Source organism: Manis pentadactyla, chromosome 1, assembly GCF_030020395.1.
Source record: "Manis pentadactyla isolate mManPen7 chromosome 1, mManPen7.hap1, whole genome shotgun sequence".
In the NCBI taxonomy this organism is placed as follows: Eukaryota; Metazoa; Chordata; class Mammalia; order Pholidota; family Manidae; genus Manis; species Manis pentadactyla.
Window position 1 is genome coordinate 205,998,125 of NC_080019.1, and position 19,285 is coordinate 206,017,409.

General features: G+C 41.1%; 3 protein-coding genes across 6 annotated transcripts in view; 1 reads left to right on the plus strand and 2 right to left on the minus strand.

Annotated features, from left to right (window-relative positions):
* Positions 1 to 5,116, minus strand: part of VHL (von Hippel-Lindau tumor suppressor) — an 89,808-nt gene extending 84,692 nt beyond the window's left edge. For all 4 annotated transcript variants that reach the window (XM_057506800.1, XM_057506798.1, XM_057506788.1 and 1 more), the window contains exon 1: positions 23 to 5,116. The gene's annotated coding sequence lies outside the window, so the exon portion shown is untranslated. The remainder of the gene's footprint in view (positions 1 to 22) is intronic.
* A 184-nt stretch (positions 5,117 to 5,300) lies between these two features.
* On the minus strand, positions 5,301 to 14,568 carry BRK1 (BRICK1 subunit of SCAR/WAVE actin nucleating complex). Its single transcript, XM_036923468.2, has 3 exons — positions 14,391 to 14,568; positions 6,214 to 6,296; positions 5,301 to 5,943 (listed from the first exon to the last, which is right to left on the minus strand). Exons 1-3 carry the CDS (start codon positions 14,506 to 14,508, stop codon positions 5,917 to 5,919), a joined length of 228 nt encoding a protein of 75 aa, XP_036779363.1. The 5' UTR covers positions 14,509 to 14,568; the 3' UTR covers positions 5,301 to 5,916.
* Positions 14,569 to 14,611: 43 nt separating this feature from the next.
* Positions 14,612 to 19,102, plus strand: FANCD2OS (FANCD2 opposite strand). Its single transcript, XM_036923510.2, is given in 4 exon segments — positions 14,612 to 14,720; positions 16,243 to 16,400; positions 18,518 to 18,836; positions 18,839 to 19,102. Coding segments are annotated over 4 exon segments (804 nt in total). The 3' UTR covers positions 19,057 to 19,102.
* The last annotated feature ends 183 nt before the right edge of the window (positions 19,103 to 19,285 follow it).

The window sequence follows — 19,285 nt, forward strand, 5'->3', positions numbered from 1 at the left end:
ACGTCATCTAAAAGAATCATACAGTACGTTGCCTTTTGAGTTGTTCTTCTCTTAGCATAATGCATTTGAGATTCAGCCATGTTGTAGTATGTACTGACAGCTTATTCCTTTTCATTGCCATGTACTATTCCCCACTATCCATTTACCAGCTAAAACCAAGTTGTTTCCAGTTTTAGCAACCAGGAATAAAGCTCCTATAAATATTTGCATACAGGTTTTTTTTGTGTGAAGGTACATTTTCATTTCTCCTAGGTTAGAATCATCTAGGAGTTAGATTACTGGGTCATGTGCTAAGTGTATATTTAACTTTATAAGAAATTGCTAAACTGTTTTCCCAGACTGGCTGTACCATTCTGCATTCCCACCAATAATGTAGGAGTTTTTCAGCTGCTCCACACCCTTATCTACATAGTATTCTCAGGTTTTTTTATTCTTTAAAAAAAAAAACTTTAGCCATTCTAACAGATCATATACTGGTATCTTATTGCAGTTTTAATCTGTTATTTCCCTCATGACTTGACCATACTAAACATCTTTTTGTGAGTTTGCCATCCTTTTTGTCTCTGATGTGTTAGCTCAAATCTTTTGTCCATTTCTTTATTAGATTGTTTATTGTTGAGTTTCAGTAGTTCTTTTATCCAGGCTAACTTGTAATGATTCTCAAACATCTGGGTGTACCTATAATCTGTATGTAGTGACATGCTATTTTTACAAAGGTAAAAAAATAAAATCATCAAAAAGCGAAATAAAAAAACTTAATTTCCACATACAATAAAATTTTAGCCTGCTGATACTGCATTGTTCCTGTGTATATTATTTTTTCCTGAAGTTCTTCTGCAAATGTTACTTTGGTATCTGTGGACTGCTTGGGAAAATACAGTGAATAATGACTATGCTGTAAGCTTCCAGAGTAGAAACTACATGTCTGTTTCTTACCATTTTATCTCTAGTGCCTCATACATAAATATTTAATACTAAGAAATAACTTCTTAGGCAAAATGTTTATCAAAGCCAAAATGAATTAGTTAACATTTATTAAAATGGAATTATTTTACTCTTTAAAAAAATTGTAGTTTCCCCTTATAATGCACTTATTTTCCATGTTTACTCTTAAAGTCACACTAAGATTATCACATTGAATTAGATTTGAGGATAAAATAATCTCATTGGTTTTCATTGATGACATTCTGGAAAAGACAAAATTATAGAGACACTAAGATTATTGGTTGCTTGAGGTGGTGGCAGGGAGAAGAATGAAGGGGTGGGGCAGGGTGGATTTTAGGGCAGTGATGCTACTCTGCACGATACTGTGGTGGATACTTGACATTATGCATTTGTCAAAACCTACAGATGGTGCAACACAAAGACTGGACCCTAATGTAAATGTTAACTTCGGTTAGCAGCAGTTTATCAATTCATTGGTTTTGACAAATATATCAGCCCTAATATTAGGTGAAGCTGTGAACAAGGAAGGGGGTATATGGGAACTCTGTACTGTCTACTCAATTTTCTGTAAATCTAAGACTGCTCCAAAAAATAGCCTATTAATTTAAAGAAAAGAAAAAAAAAATGTTATGGATGGGGAATGCAGATGGTAAAGTACAATACCCACCTCCTGCTTGCCAGACTCAACAAGCCCAAAGGTGCCAAAGGAAACCCTGTCCCAGTCTTTTCAAATGCAAACATTGGTGCCAATGGATTCCACTTAGCTAAATGTGACCAACAATTGTCCTTTGGCTCTCTCAAACTGTCAATGAGATTTAGGGAAGGGCTAAAGTCCAGCATGGCCTTAAAACAGAAAACTGATTTATGAGACCCTGACTGGCTCTGATACTGATCTGGAAATAAGATCTGGGTTTTAGTTTTGGACTTGCCAGCAAGTAAGTGGATGATATGTCACACAGCCTGTCTGGGCTTGTTTATTTCTAAATGGCAGGAATGGATTAGATTATCCTTGAAATTCTCTCTCACCATAAAGTTCTGAGAGTTTTAGCTCTACCTAATCCCAGCCTTTGGACAACTTAGTGTACAGGCTGGCTTTTCTTCAGAAAATAAACCTGAAAACTTTAAGTCCACCTGATTTTCTTGTTGCATAATCCACTTGACAGCCATGCCACCTTTAGAAAAAAGCAGCTACATTTTTCTAAAGTTACTAATGGCACCAACTGTCTGCAAACTGCCAAAGTATTTTAACTCACATTCTTCAGAGTAAAAGTAGGGGAAACCTTTTTTTTTGCAGGCAACAGTATGAAACTGAGTGCAAATGCTGGAATTGATCTTAGAGATGAACAGGCTTGCTTTAACAAATAATGTTTACAAACAGATTTAGCTCCATTAAATAAAGGTTGGAAGTTCAAAGTACTAAGTAACAAGAGCAAGATGACAACTTGGCATATCTCTAATGCCAAAAACATCAGTTCCTCGTTTCTTCCTGCTTCTGAAATCCAGCTCAAGCTGTTTTTAGAGATTGAAAACTGCTTTACAATCAAGAGATTTGTAACCTACTCAAGCCGAACAGCTCACGGTTCAAACTCCTTGCTTTTTTAGTTTTTCAATAAATATGTGTATTAAACCAAATTACAGGGTAGAAAAAATTTCCAAGTATAAGAAAATAAAGAAGTTCTCTTGAAGGTTCATATGGATGGATGAGAGATTTTCCGTATTTAGCACATTTCTCACATTAGAAAACAGGAAAGTCTTTCAGAATCAGACTTCTTCAGAAATCATTGTGATTTTATGAGGAAAGGAAGAGACATAATGTGGATAAATACCCTATACTGTCTAACATGGGTGAAGAAAAAGAAATCAATCCAATTTTTTATTATGATGAAGTGACTGAGAACAATGTGAATTCAGAAAATCTGGGTATATTTAACCTCTTTGAAACTCTCCTTACAGTTCAACTCAAAACAACTATGCTGTCAAGTTTTGTCATAGTGATTAAACATGTTTAAAAAAAGGAATAATTTAGTAAATGTAGATTAAAATATAAAATGTAACTTTATCATCCTCAGGGTGAAATACTAGTATTTCAGAACTGTAACTGCATTAAGTTGAAGTGACACCTTGGGAACAAAATAAATGGTGGTTTAGCATAACATTATTTATGGGCTGCAGTGACCCATGAGCAAAGATGTGCAACTTAAAATACCAGTTTCTGGGGCCTGACCAAAAATGGTCTTTCAGAAGGGGGATGTAGCTACTTCTTTTGGCTCCAGAAGTATCTCCAATCCAGACAGCGAGAGAAAGTGCAAGAGTTGATTAAATTCATTAGGCAAGACTTCTTTAAAATACAACATACATACAATTACACCTTCAGAGAAAGGAAGCTGAAGAAGAGAAACTAGATGCTACAGACATCAATGCAATGTTTGCCAGACATAGCAAGGAAGGATGGTGAGGAGGCATTTAAGGCTAACATAGGTATGTATTTGTATGCAAGTATCTGAGTACAGTGAAGGCACTGGACTAGGAACAAGAAAGTAAGTTTTATCTGGTTATCTACATTCAGAAGCAGAAGAACGGTTAGAGCAGTGCAAGTCAGGTAATCTCACGACTCGGCACCTCCTCTTACTTTGTGTAACTTTGGTCAATATGCGAAGGCTCTCTAAGCTTGCTCCTCACCTGTCACATGGAGAGAATACCTATGTCTTAGGGCTTGAGGATTAAATGAAACAGAACACATATAGCACTCAGAACATCTAGCACACGGCAACACTCAATGACAGACCATACCAGCTATGTGTCCTCAAGTGAAACAGGGCCTTGTTTCATAAAGTGGGTGATAACACAGGAAAGCACTCTGACTGTGTGAAGTGCCAGGGAGGATAAAGGAGTTACTACCAGTAGAGGAGGCTGGATACACTTGTTTCCCACACCAACTGTTACCAGTTCTCTTTACAACTAGCAGGCTACCATTAGCAATATGGCATTATTTATGGCACTATTTTTAGAAATATTACTTTGCTATCAATAAATTAACAGATTAGTATCTATAGGACCATAAAAAATGTATTGAACATTTTCACATGTGATTTCATTAAAGGAAGGGCATTTCTTTCCTATATAGGTTACCATCACTTTTGGCCCATTGCTCTCTCATGTTATAGTCCTACACTGAGAGCAGGAACTCAAAAAACATCTGACGGCAGAGCAGCAGGTAACCTAAAACCTGAACTTTACAAGTACTTTCTTCTTTATCCTGAAAGGGATAAGGGAGCTATTATGAATAATGAACTCGTGACTTTTTAAATTTGAAGATCTAATTGACTTTATTAAGCAATTCAGTAATTGGGCATCATCCCATCTAGCAAGTAGAGGGATGCTCAAATGACAGTTACAAGCACTCTGATGAGCTGAATAATGTTCAAAAAACAGCACTTACCAGAGTAAAGGGTGTCAATTTTGTCTCCATGGTAAAATCCTAGTTTCAAATGAAGGTATTACATAAAATGGTCTTCCAAAGGTATAAGCAGGAGTTCTAAAACGATGTAAGAGTGCAAAGCTTGAGTTATGCAAGCTAATTCAATTGGTATTTGCTGACTCCTCACCTTCTAAAAGGCACCTAGCTGGGCAGTACAGGAAAAGATGCAGGCACTTTATCAGAGAACAATTCATAACAAGATCAAATCCAGAGCTGAAGTGTAGTGTTAGCATGGTAGGATGAGAGGGGTGAAGAAAAGGAAAAGGGCAGTATTGAATGAAAAAGTAAAGTCCAGGAGAACTTTCTGGAGGAGACTGACTTGAGCTACACCTTGAATGGCAACTCTGATTTGAACAGGGGGAAATTTGTGTACAGAGCATGATGACTTCTCTATGACTAAAAGGGAGATTCTACATAGGGAATAAGCCTCCAGAAATAGGTCAGCTCTAGTTTATAGAAAGTTTTGGATGTTAGGATGAAAAGTTTTAGAGTCTAAATTATCACTTTTCAAAAGGAGTAGACATTTAGCTTATACCTTATAAAACTAAGTCTGCCCTGGACTGTGGTTAAATTGTGTGGATGCTGGTATTTCAACAGATGGTAAGCATCACGCCTGATTCGATGCTGCATCTTTTATTGGAGCATAACATGCCTACATAGTAAGTACTTGGCAAATGCCTACTGATGATCAAATGATTCCCCGAATGAATTCCTCAGCTCAAAGCCCAAACTTGGGGGCTCTGTCTGGTAAGCCACCTAGACTTTGATCAAATGGCTACCTGTGACAATTTTATGTAGAATAATCACCCCACCCATCAGATTTCTGTGGAACGCTGAGCCCCATCTTTAGCTCCTCTCCCCACCACAACCACAGCAGTCAGATAAAGTTGAGTTTATTAGGGAAATATGAGAGGCAAAGATGCCCCAAGTGACAGAAAGAAAATTCTGAAAATGTCCCTTCAAGTCAGGTAGGGGCCTGGCCTTGAACTCCCCAAAAGAACAACTGGTGGGTTAACAGCAACACTTTCTGGCAGCCACCTTGCCCACATGAGTGTTGCAGCCAGGACCACCTCCCACCTTCCACCAAAGGTGGGGAGGAGATAAAGACTGTTTACAAAACCAGTGCACAGGCAATGAGAGCTGTAAGGAAAGTCTGAGAGAGAGAGAGATAGGCGGGGAGGACCTTAACAAGGAGTCCCAGGCTTTTGGCTCTGAGCGCCTGAAATACATTGACAAGTAGTTCTACAAAATGTTACTGAAAAGGTAAAATGCCTAATGTTTCCAGGAGCTCCCCTAGACTTTTCCCGACATGCCACATCGTACTCCCACATATATATGGCAGAGCCCAAAGGCCACACTTGAAAAAAAAAGAAAAACCAGACTAAGCCCTGTTGCTCTTTAAGGAAAGAGTTAGGAGCTGAAGGCTGCTGGGGCCTTTCCCATGTAGGCCTGTGTTCTGTAAAGCAACTTCCCAGCAGCAGCGTGGCACAATTCTAGGTGAGCGTTTCACCTTTTGTCACCTGTCAAAGGAAACTGACAATTAGATAAATTCAAAAGGATTAACAAGGCCTTAAAAAAATCTTATTTTAGGTCCTAGGTAGTTGGGAGTGGTAGAAAAGACGACAGCTTTGGAGTCCCAGAAACCTGGTTCAAATCCAGGCAAGGTACCCAACTTCGCTAAGCCTCTTTCTGCTTCCAGATTTGTTGCAGCAGTAGGCAGAAATGTGCATTCTCTCTTGCATAGCCCCTTGCCTAGCCTCATGAGGGAGTACCGTGCCCATCATACTTACCCGAGCTTCAATGTACTCGATTCTTCGTTCGAGGGCCGTCAATTTCTCATTTAGCGTTGCAAGTCTTGAACGACAAGACATATCTGGTGGAAGGAGACTGATATTCAGGATTAATGTCATTCCAAACACAGACACACCCACACCCACCACACACACACACACACACACAGCCCCTAAGCTGAAGAACAGGACTGATGTACCATGTAGAGTACAAACGGGAGCAGGTCAAAGCAGGGGAGTGGGGAGGTGAGCATTGTCTTAGAAGTACAGCAGCTCAGAGTGGACCTGCTAACTTCCTACAAGGTGCGGTGGGCAGAGAATAAAGGCCTCCAAAGATGTCCCTGCCCTAGTTCTAGAACCCGTGAGTTTGTCTCCCACATGACAAAAGCACTTTGCAGATGTGACTAAGGTTAAGGACCTGGAGATCCTGGATCATCCAAGTGAGCCCACTGTAATCACAAATCCACAAATGCAGATGAGAAAGGCAAGGAAGTTGGGAGGAGGAGAAGCGATTCAAAGTGTGACAGGGACTCAACTGCTACTGCTGGCTTTGACAGTGGAGGAAGGGAGCCATGAGTCAAGGGATCTGAGTGACCTTTAAAAGCTGGGGACAGCCCCGAGTTGACAGCCAGTAAGGGAATGGGGGTCTCACTCACCACTGGGAGAAACTAAACGCCTCCAACAACTCACTGAGCAAGGAAATAGATCCCATCCCAGAGCCTCCTGAAGCCCTGCCCACACCATGATTTTAGGCCAGTGAACCAGTGGTGGACTTCTGATCTATACAACTGTAAAATAATATACTTATGTGGGTTAAGCTGCTACACTTGTGCTAAATATGGCAGCAACAGAAAACAAAAAGCTGTTCAGACAGCCACTTGCTAATACGCAAATTAAGAAGTTCAAGAGAGGGAAAATGACAAGAGGAAGAAAAGAATCTCAATAGGGAAGAAAAAGAGAAGCTGAGAAGGCAGCAGAGACTATGGGGAGGAGGGAAGGTGTCGGTGTTTCCGAGCTCATGGAATCCAGGTCGTTGCTTTATGAGGGCACTCAACGTTTCATCAGTATCTGCGCCTGCTTTTCTGAACAAGAGAAGCTTGGAGAATATCCAGTGGAGTCACATTCATCTGTGAAAACAGCACAGTGCCTTTTCTTCCCTCACCTTTTCCAATCTTCTTCTCACACTACTTCACCCAAAATGGAACCCAGATTTTCTCTAAAATACCTTTTCCTCTGCAAACCTCTTTAAAAGAAACTTCTTGGCTACTCTTTTCCACAACTATTCTCAACAAATGGGAGAAAAAGGTTTCTAAACTATTCTCAATGTATGGGAGAAAAGGGTTTCTAGGCATGTTGTTAATTTCCTACTAGCTCCTCTCACGCTTTTGTTCAGTCATCTCTCAATCATCTTCATTTCTTAAATGTAAAACGTCCACTCTCCGAGACACTCTCCCACTCAGTGGTAAACACTTGGCTCACAACCTTCCTTTTCATCTCTTCCCTGGCTGTTATGCCAAAACACTTTGGCATCCATTTTGATAAATCTTTCTACATCCTGATCTTGCCTCAACTTCAATTTTATCATGTCCAAATCTTACTTGCCTGTCTAAACATTCTCCTTCAAGGCTCAGTTCAAACCGGATCTCTGAGGCATCTCTCCCAGATGAGTACACTTCTCCCTCTTCTGCGTTTACCTAAACGTTTATGGCTGAATTTCTAATTTGTAAGTTAGGTACTTGGTCTTAGGTTATCACTTCCCATTTGGATAGAGATTTAATAAATAAGAATGTTCACTACTATTACTTAGGAATGACTGGATAAAGTGTGACATAATTCTGAGACCACTAAAACAGCCATTAAAAGTTACAATTTTGAAGAATATTTAATGACATGAGAAAATGTTCAAGCTACAAAGTCAAAAGATACTTACATACTTGTAATTTATAATTTACATGTCTGTTTCCCCATCAGAATGAATTGATCAAAGGCAGATTTTTTATCTTTAAACTGCCTCTTACTAATCTTTGTAACCTTAACATCTTTCCTGGTACAGACATTTTTACTGAGGGAAAAAAAAAAAGATGGATTCTGGTATGTTAGTGAAACAAAAGACTGACTCCAGCGTGATGCCACTAATCCAACAAGCGGGGAATCCAAGGCCCACACTGGATCACTGACGGGACAAAATACCAGCAGAGCTTGGTTCAAAACCCAGCTCCCTCAAGGCCCAGGGCTACTCTTCCCACCCCACTGTCCCACGCACACTGCTACCATCCTCCTCAACCTCTGGGGCTATTAATTTATTCCTCACACCTCTTAAATTTACTTACAGCTGGACTCTTCTACTTCCTAGTTCAATTTTCTCTTTTTGTTTCCATATTGGATCCTTTCCCACTCATCTATCTTCATTACTACTCTTCATTATTCTTTTCTAAAAATAGCTTTACTGATATGTAACTTCTGTACCATAAAGTTCACCTACTTAAAGTACACGATTCAATGGTTTTTAGAATAGTTAAGAGTTGCACAGCCATCACCATCATCTTATCTATTTATTTGCTTAGTTAGTGAAATACAGGTATTATACAACACTGTACTGGCTTCAGGTGTACAAACAACATAGTGATACAACAATTAAATTTATTACTAAGCACTCATCACAATAAATGTAGTTGCTGTCTGTCTACATCCAAAGATATTACAAGACCATAATATAATTTTAGAACATTCTCATAAGCCCTCGTAGCTATTAGTAGTCATTCCTTATTCTGTCTCCCCCTACTCCTGGCAACCATTAATCTTTCTGTCTATATGGATTTGTCTATTCTGGATATTCTTCATTTTTCTTATTAATCTTGTTTGTTTTAATCTGCTACTGCTTGTAATTCCCAGGTCTAACTTGAGCAGAAGTACCTCAGTGCCTTTTCCTGGATACACCTCCACTGGCAGGACTGCCTAACTGGACAAGTCTCCTTCAGTTGGTTTTTAGAAGCACATCACATATGCTGCTCAGTAAGAGCATGAATGTTACAATTGGCAACCTGTCATTTCACATAAAAAGAGACATGCCAAGGAGAAAGACAAGTACCAAATGATTTCACTCATATGTGGAGTATAAGAACAAAGGAAAACTGAAGGAACAAAACAGCAGCAGAATCACAGAACCCAAGAATAGGCCAACAGTTACCAAAGGGAAAGGGACTGGGGAGGATGGGTGGGAAGGGAGGGATAAGGGTGGGGAAAAAGAAAGGGGGCATTATGATTAGCATGTATAGTGTGGGGGGGCACGGGGAGGGCTGTGCAACACAGAGAAGACAAGTAGTGATTTTACAGCATCTTACTATGCTGATGGACAGTGACTGTGAAGGGGGTATGTGGGGAGGACTTGGTGAAGGGGGGAGCCTAGTAAACATAATGTCTTTCATGTAATTGTAGATTATTGATACAAAAAAAAAAAAAAAGAGAGAGACATGCCAAAATTATCTGGAGGAGTGGGGTGGTGAAAGGGAGGGTTCCTTCCTGGATGGCTGTCCTGTTCTAGCTCTGCCAATCTGGTAATGAGTCAGAATCCAAGAACTACACTATGCTCCTGGCCTACACAGATAAACACTGTGGAGAAATGTAAAACATTAAACGCCAGAAAATTCAGCCATATTTCAGACCCCACTGAATGCATACTGGTCCAAACAAAACACTGGGAAAGCATCCAGCATCTGGACAAATCTGAAACCAGAGTGCATTTGTGGGCACAGCATCATCAGACTTTAACTGAAAATGCTAGTCATCCTCATCACGGTGCATGACGGCAAGTATACATTACCACTGCTGACATAGGCTAGTTACCAGGCACTTCCTTCCCTGAACTCTTACTGCACACAACCTTAGCCTACAAAAATTGACCCTTTCTCTTTTTTTCCAAGTAAGTCCTATTTCTCCAGTAAAATTCTAAATTTCTTAGGAGTGGCTAAGTCCAATTATTCTTATCTATCTATTCCTTTCTCATAGCATGTGACACACAGCTGGAGTCACAACAGGCATGCTGTACATGTTGGCTAGTAGAAAAACTGAGATTTAAAAATAACCACATTCTCATATTCCTAAATGATTTATCTGATAAGGGGTTAATATCCAAAATATATAAAGAACTCACATGCCTCAGCACCCAAAAAACAAACAACCCAATTAAAAACTGGGCAGAGGATCTGAACAGACCCTACTCCAAAGAAGAAATATGGATGGCCAAAAGGCATGTAAAAAGATGCTCCACATCATCGCTATTGTCAGGGAAATGCAAATTAAAAGCACAATGAGATATCATCTCACGCCAGTTAGGATAGCCAACATCCAAAAGACAAGGAATAACAAGTGCTGGCCAAGATGCAGAGAAAGGGGAACCCTCCTACACCTTTGGTGGGAATGTAAATTGTTGCAATAGCTGTGGAAAGCAGTATGGAGGTTCCTCAAAAAACTGAAAATAGAAATACCATTTGACCCAGAAATTCCACTCCTAGGAATTTACCCAAAGAAAACAAGATCCATAACTTGAAAAAGACATACGCACCCCTATGTTTACTGCTGTACTATTTACAATAGCCAAGATATGGAAGCAACCTGAGTGTCCATCAGTAGATGAATGGATAAAGAAGATGTGGTACATATACACAATGGAATATTATTCAGCCACAAGAGGAGAAGAAATCCTACCATCTGCAACAACACGGATAGAGCTAGAGGGTATTATGCTCGTGAAATAAATCAGGCAGAGAAAGACAAATACCAAATGATTTCACTAATTTGTGGAGTATAAAAACAAAAGCAAAACTGAAGGAACAGAAATAGCAGTGGACTCACAGACACTGGGAAGGGACTAGTGGCTACCAAAGAGGAGGGGCTGGTGGGTGGGGAGGGAGAAGGGGATTAAGGGGCACTATAATTCACAATCACAATATAGGTAGGTCATAGGGAAGGGAGTATGTACAGAAAAGACAATTAATGACTCTATTAACATCTTACTCTATTGATAGTGACTGTAATAGAGAGGGTAAGACTTGATAATAAGGGGTAAATGCTGAAACCACCGTGTTATTTATATGAAACCATCATAAGACTGTTTATCAATGAAACTTTAATAACTTTTTTTAAAAAGCAAACAAAAAAATTTTTAAAACGCATTCTCTATTTTTCTATTATTTCATTATACTTCTCTGCTTTGGAATCAGAAAAAAGGTATAAAAAAAGCTATCATCTGTGACTATTTTTAGAAACTTCATCAAAGTACAGAACAGGCCCAGTATTAGTTCTATCACTGAATTATGAATTATGATCTGTGTGCCTTCAGGTTCCGGTGGTCCTCCAATACTGAAGTGAAAACCACAGTGGCTGTAACTCTATTCTCACCAGTTTTTACAGGGTAAAAACCATTCAGAAAGTCACTAGTTACCTTGGAAAAACGTTTTCTCTCCAAAGTACATGATCTACACAGACTCTGTGTTTAGGGTGAGGACTGTAGAACTGATGCCATTTTCTGAGAGTTCCAGATGCCTCCTCAAAGTAAACTATTAAGTCTATGCACAACCAAATCATACTATCATAAATACAGGGCTCAGAGACACACATCAGAACTGAGGAGTCATGCTAAGGGCTCAGAATAGGAAAAAACATCCCACACATGCTCATCCTGATTCATCCAATACCAAGACAAAGTATGTAAATGTATCTTTATGATCTATCCATTTCCTTAGCCTGCTGGTCTTTGTCTAAACACTTATACCATGAAGTTGTCAGTCTTGAGGAATTTGCCTCAGGTATACTTAAGTGCTAAGTCAAACTGCTTTAACTTTTAAACTTGCTTCATAATTCTGTTTTTACTTTTAATTAATTGTTCTCTTTAAAAGGATTAAGTTCATTTTCCAAAAATATGAAAAAACCAGCTGTAAGTATGCCAAACACTAGGATGTTATCATCCCTTTAAGGGAGAATAATAGCCTAAAGTAAGAGAAGCCATTTGTTCTGGCTCTTAAAGATTGGAATTCTGTGTGTCTACTTCCTCAGTTTAGAATTGGTAATCTTGAGGGGGAAAAAATGCTATTTCTCATCACAGAATGTGACTCACACATACTTGATAAAATCTCAGAGCAGGTATATCCTCACTATAAAGTAAGAAACATTTCCCCTCTGCAAAACCTAAGCTCAAACTCTTCAATTTTTAGTGAGTTCTAAGACTCACAAACTACAAATATAGCGGGTGTGATATGCAAAGAATATTTATGTAGGAGATAAATGTTATGTGAATTAAAAGTCTTTTAATGCAATTCAGTGATAAGAAATGAAGTTATTACATTACCCAAGATCCAAATTTGGAGGACAAAGATGCTAGATCACTTTAAACTTTTTAAAAACCCAGGTTTGACTTGTTATTTCAGATACTTTATTGATTGAACTGACTTTTGTTTGAATACTATGTATAATACTAACTCCAGCAAGTTTTAAAGGTAAAACTCTCCATGTCATTGATTTTTCCAACCACTTTCCATTGCCTCTCCAGACTAAGCCACAGTCTCAAAGCTGTGATTCTGTCAGCATTCCATCCTTCCCCTAGTATGCAATATTTTGTTTTCTCTTATCTGGCTCTTCCTCTGAGGGAATATTATGAGTAAAGAATGCTGTGAATGCCCCAATAATTGTTCAGCTCTGCAGGAAGAAGGAGAAACTAATTAGAGAACTAACATTGGAAATATTTTCACAGAACTTTAAAAAAAACCTCTGAGGAAACCCAGAATGAGTAGCAGGATAACGAAGTATTTCTCAAATGTTTTCAGTTCATTAAAATCAATTAGTCTAGTTTCTTTAAACTTGAGTCTCCTATCTCCAAACCCACTTATCTTTTCCACAAAACCATATTCCTTCATTCACAGTTCTCAAAAAATTTTAAGGTATGAGATGACTATGATTTTTCTTGACTACCATTCTCTACAACCTCTATACCAAGTCGTGTGGGTGACCATGTTTAATTGACATATATATATTTATACTATTCTCTTCTCTCAGATACCTTCAACCCCAATTCCCTGGGTTAGTGAGGAAATATACTATACCAAAACACATCAGATTAAAGCCTTATACACCTAGTAGGTAAATAGATTAAAAACAATGTTCCACTTTGTTCTGAAGCCGTCTTTATTTCATCTTCGAGACAGAAATTCTTTGAACACAGGAAATGGTTCTCATTCGGTGTACTCCACAGTGCCCGAGAGAGGGCAAGCCTTGCACTTGAGATCTACTTTCTCTTGCTGATGTTTTCTCACAAAATTAATGCCACTTTTATACTCCTTAAGACTTGACAATCCTTTAGCTGGAAAATATTTCATTTCTAAATATTTTATACATCAGTTTCCCCTGTTTAATGTTGCTGAATTAGTGGGACAGAAGCACACTAGTTGGGAAAAGATCCTTAGATGTCATTCTTATATCTTGAGATGACATGAAGTCTGCCCAGTGCCCAGTTCTCTTAAAGAAACGCTTAGAGAAACTGGGGTGGGAATCTCTGTTACAGGTTTTCTGTCCAGAAGAATACAAAGCAATGAAAGAATTTAGGACTGTCATGAGCAGTCCATGCCTAGGAAAGGTTCTGTTAGAAGCACACAGAACACCTGCTGCGGGCTAGATACCAGGCAGAGATTTTCAGGGCCTTACACTACCTCTGACCTCACCTCCTCCCACCCCCAGCACAATAAACATGAGAGACAGGAAGGGACGGTCAGGAGAGTGGCTGAAGGGGCGACTAGAAGGCTTTGGAACTAAAGGGTTTCGACTGGGTCCTGAGGCAGATAGGGAACCGTCAAGAGTCTCAGTGAGCAGTGACACAGCCACAGCTGAGTTCTGGAAGGCGCACTGAGTGCAAAGGGGGAACTAGAAGGCAAGCGGAGCACAAAGAAAGCAGGGAGACTACTGAAAAGAAGAAAAGACGCAGAGGGTGGACGGCGCTGGCTGGGAGAAGTAAGGACTTGTAAGCCAGCCTAGGCAGGCTGCCCAGTGGAGTCTGAGGGTTAGGGCGGGAGGAGGAAACAACCAGCAAGAGCCGAGGGCTCCCGGAGAGAGCCCTTCACAGCTTCCAGCGCCTCTGCCACACAACCTCAGAGCCCTCCCTCCTCCCCGCCTCCCCCTGCTCTCCCGCTGACCGAACGAGTTGAGAAAGTCCGCGATTTTCTTGATGCTGCTGGTGATGACCTCAATGTACTCCCGGTTCGCCCAGTCCTGGTGAATCTCCCGCTGTACCGGATCCTCTTGCCCCGCCATGGCTGCGGCCTAAGGAAGAGCGACTGCGCAGGCGCCTCAACACTCCAGGCCTCCAGTGCGCCTGCGCCGCCATCCCCTACGCCCCATCCCTTTGGCACCCACCATGCCGTGGGCATTGCGGTGCGCCTGCGCAATGTCACGTATTCGCCTGCGTTTTCGCTCTTCTCCCACGCCCGTTAAACAGTCGCCTCAACTCCGGCAGGAAGAACGAAGTGCGCACGCGCTAAGAGCCTCCTCCTGACCCGCCCCCCACCAACATACCCAGTTATTGGCAGTTACGGTCGTCAGGGGTGTGCGTAGGCCTCGTGTCACAATCTCTCTCAGCTACTCCTAACGAAGGTCGTGTCTGTTTCAGCTATAAATTGGTTATAGCGGATCAAACTGCTTTAAATTTAGCTCATTTTTTAAACGCCTTTCAATAACGAAACATGATGTCCCACCTTGCATTTATCAAATGAACAAACGTTCATACCCAGTGATGGAGAGGCTGAGGGGAAATTGGTAGGCTCGTAAATAGGTGGTCACATTGTAAACTGGCACAATCCCTTCAGAAGGAAATTTGTAAATCGATAGCAAGAGCTGTAAAAAAAAAAAAACAAATTTTTTGACCTAATCATTTGATTAAGAAATAATTGTAAAAAAAGAAAAAATACACTTTAAGCTCAAAGGTGCTTTTTGTATCACTGTCTTTTCAAAAAACGAAAACTAAATCTCCAGAGTTGGGAAATGGCCAAACAACGGTATACTATTTATGACACTATTATGTAACCAATATTTATTTATAATCGCCTTGTGCAGTAAATGCCTTTTATTTTTAAAAATTGTTGAATAGTCAGATTATTTAGAGCAGCAGCTGAGAAGAAACCATTACTAACAGTCCTTTACTCAGGTAAATCTTACAAGCTATAAAGCTGCTTTTACAGCTATAACCTCACTGGACCATCACAAACCCTGTGGAAGGAGGTCCGGAAAAGTTTTCTCATTTTAGAGATGAAAAAAACTGAAGTTCAAGGTCACACAGCTAACTAAGTGATAGACCTTCACCAGCTGATTCAACTCCAATACCTTTTCATTGTATCAATGTGAAAACAGGTTGAGGTCTATCTGAGCTCTCTTACATATTCATATAAATGATTTCTAACATATAATAAACATCAACCCTAAATACCGAACCACAGACATCTAGAAGGCTCTCTGCCATTCAAGACAGAATGCTACTGAAGTTAGTATTTGTTCTTCCTAAGAGATGCTATTGAAGTTAGTATTTTGTTCACGTCACAGAGAAGTTAGATAGATCTACTTTTCCTTTAAAGGTAGGCATCTCGGTTTCAAGTCACATATCTACCATAGAGGTAGATCTTACACACCTCTGAGCTTTGGTTTCTTCATGCATAGTACAGGAGTAAGAACATGGATGGGTTAAGATTGTTGGGAGAATTGAGAGAAAGGATAAATAAAACACTAGGCACAGTGCCTGACTCTTCACAAAGCATGCACTCATGATCAGTTTACATTTTCTTTTTATGCAGAAAGAAGAAAACAAAATACACATATCTATCCTTAATTTTTTTTATGATTGTCTTTCATGGACAAGGCAGGCTCAGCTCTTCTCTCCCTTGACTTCCAATACACCTGTTTCAGTTTCTCCCCTGTATTTCTGAACAGTTTAGGGACATGGTGCTATTCTGGAGTGAAGAATATTTCTCTGGACTTATCCCTGTGGGGCGCCTCGAGCCCTGACCGCCCCCTTTCTCCGACCCCGCAAGGCTCGCGCTCCCCCGCAGTCCGCAGTGCTGGGTCACAAGGCGGTTGCCAGGCGCCCGGCGGAGAAAAAGATGCGGCCAGGAACAGCAGCGGCCACTCTGGAGCGTGAGGCCAGTGGAGTTCAGCAGGTGAGCCCCTGCCCAGATGGTGGTACCGCCCTGGGCTCCCACCGCCATCTCCGCCTTGGCCAGAGCCGTCTGGCTCCCACCCCCGAGTAGGGATCTAAGCCCCTTCTACCGGCTGGGAGGGGGAGCCTCCCGCACTCCTCAGCAGCTCCAGCCCCTCGGGATCGCAGTTCACAGTCCAAGAGGATCTCAGCTGCACTTTAACGCTGACTTCCCTTCTCCCAGGTGCGGAAATCGAAGGGCCCGGTGCCTTTGAACTGGAGGAGCGATATGAAGAAGGGAAAGGGTTCTTGGCCAGGAGTACAAGGTGTTTTTCCCTGTCTAGGAGCTATTAGAGCGGCTTGAATAGTCTTCCTAGGTTCAACCCCCTCTTGGAGTGGATTTCTTGGCGGTAATAGGGGTGAACTATCTTTATTTAAACATTGTTTGAAAGTGGTGGAAAAACCTGGGGTCAGAAGCCCTCTCTCACTCCATGTTGGTTATGCTTAATGCTTAGATCAGACATTTGATAAAGCCTTTTACTTCTGGCCTTACATGCTCCTACTAAGTGAGTAAGGTAAATAGATCCTGGGATTCTTGGTCATATGCTCAGAAGAGTTAACACCCTCTACCCCCTCACCCTCCTGGCCTTGGTGGTATACCAGTGGAGCAGCCCTGATCTTAGATGTATACTCTTAGGGTCATGACATCAAGCATCAAACATCAAACAAGCACAGGCTGTTTGGAACAGATAAACTGTCCCTTGGGTGTTAGCTTCTCATCCTAAGGCAGCCCAGATATTTGAACATGTATGTGAAAGGGTCTGCATAGATCAGCAGAAACATACCTGTTGAAAGCAACCAAGAAACCTCCTTTACACTAACCATTGTCAGGGGCAGATATTCTGGTTTGAAATATCACCAACAATTCTTAAAAAATGAATTGTCTCACAAACTATGGTGGAGGTGTCACCTTTCCACAGCATCTGGGCGATTACTGGATGGGAAGGGATGAAATCTGCTGCTGTTACCATTTGTGGGAGAAGAGAGAAGGGGCAGAGAAATACATGTGGCTAGAAAAAAAGGGATCTGCTATACCCCTTACCATAAGAGGTTAAGTGCTTAAAAGATGTTAGCTCCTCCTGAATTCAGTAAAACCCTTTATATAGTGGCAATTATAAAGTGGAATGATGGAAAAATCCATTCTACTTGGGTAAATTTTGAATTAGCAATATCCTCCTAGCCCTTCCTTTTATCTTTAAAGTTGGGGGAGAAGTGAGTGGGAATCAAGGTGTTAACCCCTGGGCCTCCCACAGATAAGATCAACAACAAACAGCAAACACAGAAAGAGGAACCAGAAAGATCTCTTAAAATTCTGGAAACTTTTCCCTTCCAGCCTGGTGTAATTCCTTTGAGATGGTAAATAAGTAGCTCAGGGTGCTGAGTTGCTTCCTTGTGTCAAAAACAGGTGAAAGTTGAAGTTGCCAAAAGGAAACAAACTAAGTTCTCAAACTGTAAGTACATCATAACCCCCTGGAGGATGTTTAAAATGCAGATTGCAGGGCCCTTTCTGATTCAGTAGGTCTGATGCAGGGCCCAAGAGCCTGCATTTCTACCATGTTCCCAGATGATGCAGAGCTGCTAGTCCTGGGATCATACTTTTGAGAACTATCATTATAAAGCACATGGAACTTAGTCACAGATATTTGGTAACATGTGGCATTCCTCAGTGTCTAACCACAAATAATAAGCTCTCACCATTTAGTGCCAGCAGCCTCTGCCACCTCAGAGCTGTGGGTTCTGGCTTTACTATTTATCAACACAGCAAAGGTCCTAAGGGTGAACTGGGATGCTCCCATTTTGAACAAACCCATTTCCTTATCTGTAAAATGGGTCAAAATCTTCCTTCAGAGGCTTGTGATGAGGTTTAATAAAGTTTTAGTACACATAGCAGTTACCAGATTCAGTACTTCTTACCATCTCCTACCATCCTTTATAGAGTTATTAGTACCCTAACATCTATTTGAATCTGTTGAGCTACAGAGTCAGTTAAAGTCAATGAGACAAATGTGAATTTGAATGGCTATGCCCTTACCAAAACCATGCTAGGGAAACTCCATGTTTTGATTCCTCTCCTTTAAGGCTCTCAATGGAGTATACCAGCTCTGGCCACCATGGACCCCACTGGATGAGAGCTTCCAATGGCTGTGGCACACAACACCTACACCTTCTTCCAAGCACCCCTTCAGGGCTTCCCCCTGCTTCCCACATACTCCTTCTGAACTTGAAGTACAGCTGTGCTTTCAAGAGGTCACTCTAGTTGTAGACACACCATTTCTGGAGCCTGGGGTGAGTCCCAAGTTACCTTGCCATACATCAGAGCTCCGAACCATGAACAAGAAAGGGCTGGTCAGGAAGCCCCAGCCTGTCCACCTCAGTGGAGTGGATTCAGTGTTTGGCAGGTCATCACAGCTCAGCCACCAAAGTGGACTAGCACCCTCAGAGTTTCAGACAAGTCAGCCTTTCGTAAAATCATCAGCCAGGAGCACCAGTGGCCCACTGGACTGAAGGAACCTCAGATTCAGATGACAGTGACCATGTGCAAACAGATGTTGCGCTCAATCCTCCTGCTATATACAACATACAAGAAGTGCACCTTTGTCTTACTGCACTCCAAGTAAAGGGTCACCATCTGATTCCCATTTCTCCTACCATGCCCTTTGCTGTGTGCCTGAAGCTTACAGAAACTTGTCCAAGATCAACCCAGCCATCTTGCTTTTCTGTCAAGCACTGACTATTCAGGATCCCCTTTCCTCCCTTCCCCTCCAAAAAAGGGTCCGTGACTGAGCAAGGAAGAACTTTTCCTTTGTAAAGTTAAATCACCATTTAAAAGACAATCAAACTAGCATT